At 41.5% G+C, this 10,756-nt stretch overlaps 3 protein-coding genes across 6 annotated transcripts; 2 read left to right on the forward strand and 1 right to left on the reverse strand.

Moving 5' to 3' along the window:
- The first annotated feature begins 243 nt into the window (after positions 1-243).
- On the forward strand, positions 244-2,707 carry gamt (guanidinoacetate N-methyltransferase). The gene is made up of 6 exons (XM_084675629.1): positions 244-499; positions 1,403-1,548; positions 1,710-1,773; positions 1,893-1,960; positions 2,190-2,300; positions 2,480-2,707. The coding sequence occupies exons 1-6, from the start codon at positions 325-327 to the stop codon at positions 2,618-2,620; spliced, it is 705 nt and encodes a 234-aa protein (XP_084531755.1). The 5' UTR covers positions 244-324; the 3' UTR covers positions 2,621-2,707.
- A 690-nt stretch (positions 2,708-3,397) lies between these two features.
- ndufs7 (NADH:ubiquinone oxidoreductase core subunit S7) lies at positions 3,398-6,089 on the reverse strand. Its single transcript, XM_084675630.1, has 8 exons — positions 5,925-6,089; positions 5,309-5,351; positions 5,013-5,081; positions 4,786-4,906; positions 4,463-4,642; positions 4,163-4,209; positions 3,737-3,825; positions 3,398-3,637 (listed from the first exon to the last, which is right to left on the reverse strand). The coding sequence occupies exons 1-8, from the start codon at positions 5,938-5,940 to the stop codon at positions 3,540-3,542; spliced, it is 663 nt and encodes a 220-aa protein (XP_084531756.1). The 5' UTR covers positions 5,941-6,089; the 3' UTR covers positions 3,398-3,539.
- On the forward strand, positions 5,973-10,699 carry LOC146254476 (proprotein convertase subtilisin/kexin type 4-like). 4 transcript variants are annotated; one of them, XM_084675623.1, is made up of 15 exons: positions 5,973-6,105; positions 6,407-6,487; positions 6,574-6,684; positions 6,764-6,856; positions 6,983-7,105; positions 7,381-7,457; positions 7,549-7,637; positions 7,728-7,900; positions 8,023-8,336; positions 8,446-8,549; positions 8,701-8,818; positions 8,967-9,146; positions 9,250-9,374; positions 9,672-9,791; positions 10,057-10,699. In XM_084675623.1, the coding sequence occupies exons 1-15, from the start codon at positions 6,067-6,069 to the stop codon at positions 10,548-10,550; spliced, it is 2,241 nt and encodes a 746-aa protein (XP_084531749.1). In that variant the 5' UTR covers positions 5,973-6,066; the 3' UTR covers positions 10,551-10,699. The 4 variants fall into 4 exon arrangements, with proteins under 4 accessions (XP_084531749.1, XP_084531748.1, XP_084531750.1 ...); XM_084675622.1 differs by lacking the exon at positions 5,973-6,105 and having other exon boundaries at positions 6,218-6,487; XM_084675624.1 differs by lacking the exons at positions 5,973-6,105; positions 6,407-6,487 and having other exon boundaries at positions 6,630-6,684; positions 6,764-6,849.
- The last annotated feature ends 57 nt before the right edge of the window (positions 10,700-10,756 follow it).

A 10,756-nucleotide genomic window follows, 5' to 3' on the forward strand; every position in this document is an offset into this window, starting at 1 on the left:
TTGAATAGCACAGCAGTGAATAGTCAGTGAATAAACATGTAGGATTCAATCGGGTACTCATGCAAGCATTTATGCTGCAGCTGCTCAGTGACAGTGTAGAGTATCAGCGCTGCTCTTGGAATGCACGCAGCAATGAACTGCAGAATCCAACTAGATATCCTAAGGTACAAGCAACGCCTCATCGACATTGCCAACCCTTTTTGTGAAGTCAGCACTTCGAACCCCATATAAATCCCCGCCGTCTTCAATTCAGTCCTTCTTTAGCCACAACGTGTGGAGACAGTCCCGTCCACGCATCTGAATTAAAGTAAAACAACCACCAACATGACTACGGCACAACCCATATTTTCCAAGGGAGAAGACTGTAAAACTGGATGGCACGGAGCGAGTGCTGGATACAATGAGGCCGACACTCATCTCGAGATTTTGGGCAAGCCTGTTATGGAGCGGTGGGAGACTCCATACATGCACTCTCTGGCAACTGTGGCGTCTTCAAAAGGTATCCACACAATATCTTCACCCGGAGCTGGTCTTGAACACACCGTGAACATGGCACAAGAACACATTTCTGAATTAAAAGTCTATTGGAGACGTAACTTAATCCAAGTGAAATCCCAAACTTTTGTCACTTTAAGAATTACGTCAGAATAGACCAAATGCATACGATTAAAAAAACTAGATTGGCATTTATAATGTAGTCGGCTGCAAGGTAGCCTAGTCTATCTGATGTTTTTATATTTTTTCGCCTTTTTCTTTGCACAAATGTCCTCTTATGCAAATGAAGTGTGTGGGAAACCATGGTCAACGGGGCATTTGTCTCTCAGTTGAGCAGGTGTTACTCTTCCCATGGAAACGTGCCAAGTTTAAGGGACTGTCATTTATAACTAGGCATACGTGTCATTGAATAAAGTTTGGATGGGCACCATTAACAAAAGTTTATCCTTTTTAATATGACTCCCCTTTTCGGGCTATTATAGGTTACCATTGATTATCTGTTATCAGCAACTTGTCTATTGTTGAACTGGGATTTGCATTTAAACCAGACCTGAATCTTGTCTATCACCAGGAACATTTCTTAAACTATTTACAGATTATAATATATGTGTATGGGGTTGAGGACAGCAAGGCAAAACCAAATGGCCTTTTTCACTAATCTATATTTATCTCTGAAAGAGAAGCTGTGGAACCCCTTGCAGTGAGTGGCCTTTCTATCACATGTCACAACCTCCTGCTTTCTCCCCTTGCATTCCAAACATTTTTACCACGGCTCTCACCATAGCCTAAATATCTTTTCACTAATAAACAATACAGTTGTGCCCCTATTCATTTCTCATCACCAGTCAGATAAAGCAATCAGTGGTGTGGAAAATACAATCCTATATTATTTGTTGTTGTGGTATAGGTGGACGGGTCCTGGAAATTGGGTTTGGCATGGCCATTGCTGCAACCAAAGTAGAGTCATTCCCCATTGAGGAGCACTGGATTATTGAGTGCAATGATGGAGTGTTCCAGAGGTTGCAAGAGTGGGCCAAGGTTCAGCCCCATAAAGTAAGACAGACTTCACAGCACACTTGCAAGTTCCTCTCAAATCAAATTTGATTTTGTAAAGTCCTTTTTACAGGCCATGTCACAGAGGGCTTCACAAACGCCCATAGAACTGCATCTGATTTGAATCTGTTTTAATTCCTGAAATGATTCCACATGCTTAGATTGTGCCACTGAAGGGTCTTTGGGAAGACGTGGTTCCTACTCTGCCTGCTAATCATTTTGATGGTAAGCCTATCCAGCTTTTACGTCCAACGTTCAGGCCTACGTATTCTACAGACGTCACTTTGTAGTGTAGAAACACTTTTGCTGAATGAGGATTTGATCTTCGTCCTTCACTTTGTTAGGTATTCTGTATGACACATATCCTCTGTCAGAGGAGACGTGGCACACTCACCAGTTTGACTTCATCAAGGTAAGTAGTCGATAGCACATTACTGAAATGGCTTTTTCCAAGGACAACATGTTACCATCATAAGCAAATAAGACGAGTCAACAGTATGTTGGTTACTCATGCACAGCCAAAACACTGAGTTCAACGTCAAAATAAACGATTGTAAATGTCCTATTGACAGATTTTCTGTACTTCATTTTGATCAGAGGATTTTGTATGGAGGTTGATTCTCTCCTTATCCTGTTCCCAGGGTCATGCTCACAGGCTGTTAAAGTCAGGTGGCGTGCTCACCTACTGCAACCTGACCTCTTGGGGCGAACTTCTCAAGGCTAAATTTGACAACATTGAGAAGATGTTCCAGGTAATAATTGTCACTTCAGAGCAAAATAGAAACTCACAGTAGTTGTGTGTACAAACGCAATACTGTGCAACTTGGTCAGGACATTGAAGAATGAAAATACATTTTCACTTCATAGTATGGCAGTAGGTACCTGCAAATGTACTTTATGTTGACAATCTCCTTGTGTTAATGATTTTCAGGAGACCCAAATGCCTCATCTGCTTGAAGCCGGTTTCAAGAAGGAGAAAATTAGCACCACAACCATGGATATTGTACCACCAACTGATTGCAAATATTATGATTTCCGCAAGATGATCACACCCACAATTCTGAAAGAGTAAAGCCTGAAATGATCAGGTTTTTATAATATTCCCTCAAGTGCTTCTCAGGTCTTACACTCAATCTTTAAATAAATCACTGTTAAAGAATTCATCTTCAAATTCAGTTTTTTTTTTATAGTTATCAAGTAAAGCTGTACAATGTAGCTACCGTGTTTGGTTAGGAATTGTTAATGATTCACAGATAACAATTGCACATTGCCTCACCATTCACATGTGGCTGTGGCTGTAGATAAAAACAATCGGTAAAGACAAGCGTGCAGCCACATGTAGGGGAGTCCATGTAACAATTTAACTTTGACAGTAGCACATTCACAATGACACCATGTAAAATAATCCTCCACCAACCTTTAGTGTACCAAGTGACCTTTTTTTTTCCCAACACCCATCAGAAATTTAGGCATGAAACAAAACAAGACTGAGGGAAAAAGTCTCAAGTAAATGCACAATAGTGTTGCTGTCTGATTATAATCAGTTCCTTTGAATTATAAATGTCATTTGGGCCTGAGGGAGGGGTAATATTATGGACTTCATTTGGGATTTATAGTAGGCTACAACTGTACATGTACCGTCAAACGGTGTGCACAAGTTGATGCAAGAGGGCCATCTAGAGGCCTTTAGTATTAACTGCTGAAAACATTGGAAAAGGATTTCAACATACTAAACCTTTTAACTTGATATGTTGAAAGTGAAAGGATTAGCACTGCCTAACTAAATAATGTCAAACTACAATTATCGGTGTGTAATTCTTGGAATAGTAGAAACATTAGAAACACAACAGACAAGAAACTTATTTTATTAGACTAGATTGAAGAGGAGCCTGAACTCAAAGAGTCACTCCTAAATATATTGCCAACTAGTTCCCTGCGTGACAAGATCACCCATAAATACAACATTTACAAAGTCATACATGTACATGATTTCACTTGCGATACCAGATCCTCATTTTCTTCTCCCTCTTTATTTTCTTCTGCAGCTGTAAAGTCCCGTACAGAAGCGCCTCAGCAGTGGGCGGGCAACCTAAGGGTTTGAATTTCACACCACATTACTCTTGCTTCTTAGTGTAAAAACCTCAGTTGACTGAATGAGTGTAGTCCGTTTCAAAGGATCAAGACATACCTGGAACGTATATGTCCACTGGTACAATGCGGTCACAACCTCGGACCACAGCGTAGGAATAGTGGTAGTAGCCACCACCATTGGCGCAGCTGAGACAGGGTAATAATAGATGTGCTGTCAATTAGCAACATTTAGATTTCCACGACACTGACATTGTTAGTGTACCTGTACTTGTTGCAAATGGCAATAAAGTTAAAACTTGAAATGAGTATTATTGGACATAAATTAACTATTGCTACATGCACAATACAACTGACAAAATAGGACTGATTTAGCCACATCATTTAAATGAAGTTGAAGAAAATGCACACAAAATGTTTTGCAAAACAGTGGCTTATGAACACATTTTGATCATGGCAAATATCCCTATATGAGAAATGATGTTTTACCCAGAGTTTAATCTGGGAAATTTAAAGCTAACTTTACCTTCCCATGGAAATTACGTATCTTGGCTCAGGCATCTGGTCATAAACCTAGAGAGAGAAACATGATAACATCATTGAATGAAACATGATTAAAAGCTAATCCATCTCAAACAGAACAAAAGCCTTCTACATAATTGGTTTTATTGTTTTGAAAGCAAACAAAGCCCTCACATAACTGCTGGTTTACAACAACAACAAAATATGCACAAACAAGCCTATATTCTGTACGCCTCGGATTTTGTTTCCCCTTTAAGTTTAGCAATTAGAAAAAACGTAAAATATTTCTTGAAGAGTCCAATACCTTCCGTAGAGCTGGAGCCATTTTGTTGGTCAGAGTTCCAGCAACAATCATGACGTCAGACTGCCGAGGGCTGGCTCTGAACACCACTCCAAACCTGTCCATGTCGTAGCGGGGAGCAGCCATGTGCATCATCTCCACCGCGCAGCACGCGAGTCCAAATGTCATGGGCCAGAGGGAGCTCTAGAGCACAAACGCACACAAACGTAAACGGCTGAGAAGTGAACTGGGCCACAACAAACGTAAGAGGGTCTTGTCTGATCTTCAACCGTCAACTTTACCCAGTTTATTAGAAAACCTTATACTTCTTAGGAGACTGAACTCACTCTGCGTGCCCAGTTCACTAGATCATCCAGCTTTGTGATGACATATTCCCCCTTGCTGGTGGCTACCGCAGCTGGTTTGGCTGCTGCAACCGCAGTGCTTTTCTCTCTGACTGGGACCAAACTATAAGAGAACAGTGGTTTGTTAATGCAAAGCTGTACCTGCTAATTTTGAGCTGCTTATGGTACTTATTTTACTGTACATTGAGAAATGACAGGAGCACTCTTACCTGTTGGCATTCTCATTCTTGGTAAAGCGATGTAGACACCTCTGTGGAGCGGTGAATAACGAAATGGGTCTGTGGTGTAGAAAATGTTGGTCAGGTTGGGTTATGAGAGGAAGAAAACGGTTTGATTAAGACTCTGGGTTAAGGATACTTAAAAGTATACTTTGAGAGCCAGTTATACATGTATTGTCATTTGCAGGCCAAATCTGAGCCATATGATGTAAACTCCTTGTTTAAAAGCGGAAATTATTAATAGCTCGCTAGGAAAGATTAGGTGACTAAAGTATTCTTAATCTTACCTTGTTGAAAAGGAACCAAACGCGGCAAGACGAGGACCTGCAGCTGAAGGGATAAACAAATTAATTAAACAGACTCAAATGTAAATAGCGTTAAACTCAGTTTTCATGAACACACCTTGCATAACAAGCTACAATGGAATCTTAAAATGACAAAAAAAATATTTTCAATGTCCTGCCTTAAATACGAAATGGTAACATAGCAGTTTGTTGGCTGCTAGCACTAGACTTCATTATATTACTTAGCCGAACAAGAAACACTGATGTCATAGTTGGGTATAGGTAGCTAAATATATATCTTTCTGAATCGTTACACAACCAGGCACTTTCCTGTCCTGTAGTAGTAGCAAGATGTCTATCTCCTAATTGTGTCTGACCAGCTCACTGATGATAGGTGCTTAGCTAACAAAGCTAACTGGCTGGCACGGCTAACGTTGTTGAGCTAGCAAGGTCAGTGAGCGCAAACTATAAAATAAGGCAAAGCAAATAACAAAGACTATCAGTAAATCAAATACGACACTCGTGGCTGTAATGTATATGGCAATGGTGTCGAAAGTCAAACATACTTAATAATACATTGAAATAAAAAGCTTTACATTTGAGCCAAAACATGTCTTACCAACCAGCGCCGCCATCTTTGAGTTTCTAGTTATGAAAATACTTCAGACCGGTGTGAACACAAAGTCATCCACTTGGAGCGCTGTTAAACTTCACATAGCGTTACGTGAATAACTATACTTCACCGGGGTAACAGCAGATACATGAAATGTCATGATATATTGCATTATATCATATTATGGGTAATTACAATAATTACATTTTGTGTGTGTGGTGTCGGAGAGGCATTGGCAATACGTAGTGTTGTCGGGAATATTTTGCCCGGTTTGAGCGCGTGTTGTCCAACCGTTGCTATTGAATGATGACTGAACTCGATTTAGACAAAACTGCTTTGTAGACTTTCCACCCCCAGATTAACGAGATCCACTTCTGCCCAGTGATCCCAGAGCACAAATTCAATAAGTATCCAGAATGAAGTATATTGTTTTAATAGCGTTATGTACTTTGTGTTGTCCCTGTGTCGCCGGGGTTATCTTCACCAAGAGTTGGGCCCTTCTTGTGAGTGGCGATGCTGCAAACGTCGACAATGTTGCTAAGAAATATGGTTTCCTAAATTTGGGAAAGGTGAGCAACAGCTAGCCAGATTACTTGCATCCCGTTGTTAAATAGGTTAATGCGAGTAATTGTCTTTATTTTCCATTTGAACAAAGATATTTCCAGATGGCAACTTTTACCATATGGTAAAAAAAAACTTTGACCAAGTGGCAAGAAAGTCTTTGCATGAAAATCATTTGAATCTGCGCCTGGACAGAGATCCAACGGTGAATTGTTTTTTACAACTACGGAAAATAAAATGAAATGTACGAAGGCTATACATGTTGATAAAGTTTGCTTTATCAGGTGCTTTGGTATTCCCAACAATATGGAAAGATTCGAGTGAGCAGAAATATAATTCCACCAACGGATGCCTATTTCAGTCAACAGTGGTACTTGGTATATTTCAAAAAGGCTATTATAAATATATAAATATATATATGTATTTACGTTGTCTATAGAGCTATACAATGTATTCATATGTTCTCTGATGTTTTGTCTGGGGTGAAAACATCCCATTTCCAGAGTGAGGCCTACAATCAGAATGTGTTGGCTGCCTGGGCTCAGGGCTACACAGGTAGAGGTGTGGTGGTGTCTATATTAGACGATGGCCTGGAGACAAGCCACCCAGACCTTGCTGGAAATTATGTAAGTTACTTGCGAGTTTAATGGCCAATATGGACATACTTTGACCGTAACCTTTCCATAAACTCAGGAAGTGATCACATTATTATTATTATATTATTATTGAAGGTTTAGGTCGGTTGCGGGGCAGTTCTATGGGCGTATGTGAAGCCCTCTGTGACTTGCGTGTGTGTAAAAAGGGCTATACAAATACATTTGAATTGATTATAGTATTTATTTAGCACATGAAATGAGAATGAAAGACAGTTACAGTTCTAATCTTGTGTACTTACCCACAGGATCCGCAGGCTAGTTATGATATGAATGATAATGACCCGTATCCAGACGCTCACTACTCCAAGTCCAAGACAAAAAGGTACACACTAACATCATTGTTTATGACACACAGCAGTATATCAACATTGTGTGGTGTTATCTCAAATAAACCTTGTTATTTTCACCGCTAGTCATGGAACACAGTGCGCAGGAGTTGTGGCTGCTATGGCAAATAACAGTGTCTGTGGAGTTGGAGTGGCCTACCAAGCAAAAATAGGAGGCAAATATACCAAGCATTAAATTACTCTTATCCGGTAATCTGTTCTGTCTTAATCTTACTTCAACACGGCTCATGCTTCGTTTTGTCCAGCTGTCAGGATGCTGGATGGATTGGTCACTGACTTGATAGAGACCAGGTCATTGAACTGGAACCAGCAACACATTGACATCTACAGCGCCAGCTGGGGCCCTGACGACCGGGGCCAGAATGTGGAAGGGCCAAGTCCGTTGACGCAAGAAGCTTTTATTAGAGGCATAAGCCAAGTATGATTTATGTTCTACTTTTACCTCTGTAGGTTGTAGTAGTAGTTTGTAACTATATTGTGTTATTTAGCTTAAGAGTGACACTGAGCTCCAGGTGTAGTAACACCTTTAATATTTCACAGGGACGTGGGGGCTTGGGTTCCATCTATGTCTGGGCCTCAGGCAACGGAGGAAGCAACTTTGACAACTGTAATTGTGACGGTTACGCCAACAGCATGTACACAATATCAGTTGGTAGCACTACAGAGAGAGGCACCGTGCCATTCTACAGCGAACCCTGCTCCGCCATCCTAACGACCACCTACAGCGGCGGCAGCTTTCACCACCGCAGAATCGTCACCACAAACCTGCACCACACCTGTACCTCTGACCTCACCGGGACCTCTGCCTCCGCTGCTCTGGCGTCTGGGATCATTGCTTTGGCTCTGGAAGCAAAGTAGCCCCCCCCCCCCCCCCCCCCCCCCCACCACCATCCATCATTTAATTACTTGTTTTTGTCTGAGGCCTTGAATCAACATGGAAATATAATACTTTTTTGCCCTCAGCCCCACTCTGACCTGGCGCGATGTTCAGCACCTGGTAGTGAGAGCTTCTCGACCAGCAGAGCTTAAAACAAGTGACTGGAAGACCAATGGAGCTGGTAGAGTTGGTGAGACACAAAGCAGCAGATTAAGTCGATACATTTGAATATGTATTGAACTTCAAAGTGCTGTATCAGTATAATGGGAACCACCCCAGCTGTGAAGGAGATATGAGTTAGTGATATTTTCACTGGAAATCACCACTTAACTCTGTTGTAGTCAGCCACTACTATGGATTTGGGCTGCTTGATGCAGGCAAGATGGTCAATTTGGCCAGGAAATGGAAAGCAGTCCAGCTTCAGAGGAAGTGTAGTGTTGATGTCATCACCACACCTCAGTAAGGAAAATGAGCTTGTTCGTTCAGCTTGCTATTGAAAAGCTGCAGTCACTTTCAGTTCCTTCATGTTTTTTGTTTTGACAAAATTAGTCATATTTTCATGGAGATTTCCATTACCGTTGAGTCAAATTTCACTTCTTTACAATAGTGAGCTGCGCAAGGAGCTGACGTGGAAGTGGAATGAGACAGCTTGTTACGGTACCAAGAACTGGATTCGATCTTTAGAACACCTGCAGGCCCGACTGACCCTGACCTCAGCCAGACGTGGTGACCTCTCCATAACCCTTACCAGCCCTATGGGAACTACCTCCAACCTCCTCACTATCAGGTACACTATTGACGAACATCAACAACAAACAACATGTATTATTATGTGTAGATTAATAGGTGAACCGTTTTGCTTGGGTACCTTTTCTGATGTTCAAATGCAGGCCTTATGACAGCTCCTGTGCAGGATTCTCTGACTGGGCTTTCACCAGCACACACTGCTGGGATGAGAATCCATCAGGACACTGGATACTGCAGATAAAAAACAATGGAGATTTATTTGACCACGGTACAGTAGATTGCGCAAGGTCACAGAGGAAAAGCTGAGTTCAGCTGAAGTTGTGCAAAAGACATGCACATCGATCAGCCTTGTCTAAAAAAGGCCTAATTGATACGTATGTAGTTGTTATTGTTGGAAACAGAAGGTTGTTAGACAGGTTTACGGTGGATGTGTATTAGAAGTTCAAGTTATCGTTAGCTGAAGTATAAATACTGGCCTCTCATTTGCATCTGATTGAAACCTAATTTTCAGTTTGCTTTCAACTGCATTCTGTTCCTTTGAAAGTATTTGTATCCTTATTAACAGGACGCTTGTTGAAATTCCAACTGGAGTTGTATGGATCAGCTGAGCGCATGGTAGGACTTCGCATGCAGAGGACCATGGTCCAGGAGTGTGCAGTGAAGGACACTGATGGCAGCTGTGCAGGTGTGCTGATGTAGTACTGTTAATGACTTTGGAGGATAACTTACCGCAAAAATATCCTTAAAAAAACAGCGTGCAAATTTAAACTGTATTTTAATGCGCATATATTAAATGCATTTAACTGCTAAAACAACCAGAGGAAGATTGTATCAGAGGAATATTTTATCAGATGAAACCTGATATAATTCAATGTTTTGAACCAAATAGAGGTAAAAAATCATGTAGTTTAGTTTCAGAATGTGTGTACCTCCTGTAACCTCTGTTTCAGAGTGTGTTCATCCACTGATTGTGTTTGAGAGTGTCTGCCTGGTTGCCTGCCCACCTCATTACTATGAGTCGGACGGAAATGGCACCCACAGGTGCTTACCCTGCCACAGAAGCTGCCACACCTGCTTCGGCAAGTGGAACACAGATTGCCTGGAATGCCCTCCATACTCTACCTTCGATCCCCGCCTTGGTATCTGTAACCCCCCTGTCTACCCTTGGAGCCAACGGCGTAACATGACCGTCAGCATGGACCGGACTGCGGCGGTGCTTGGCATCTTCATTGGTGGGCCGGTGGTGGTCCTGACCGTCATGTTGATCATAACATCGGTAGTGAACAGAGTCTTCTTATTTGGTGATGCATCCATAAATCAGGCGAGCAGGACCAGCAATGAAGAGGAGGCAAGGAGAGGGGAGGAGATGGTAGTGCTGAGTGTGTCCGAAGAGCAGACAGGAAGCAGTCGATTCCCCTCACCCACCTGCATTGCCACTATATGAGGAACGTGACCAATTACTGCTGTGGCCTGCCAAATACATTTGTATCAATTAGAAAAGTGCTGCAAAGTTTTTGTTTACCATAAAAATTGCTTTTATTCTTCAGTATCATTTATAAACCGTATAATTTACCAATGAGGCATTCGGTGGTTGTGTATGAAATCATTTGGAACGATATTCATCCATTTCTAAATTTAGCTTTTTTTTTT

Source organism: Hypomesus nipponensis, chromosome 16 (genome assembly GCF_054491055.1).
Source record: "Hypomesus nipponensis isolate SF chromosome 16, ASM5449105v1, whole genome shotgun sequence".
In the NCBI taxonomy this organism is placed as follows: Eukaryota; Metazoa; Chordata; class Actinopteri; order Osmeriformes; family Osmeridae; genus Hypomesus; species Hypomesus nipponensis.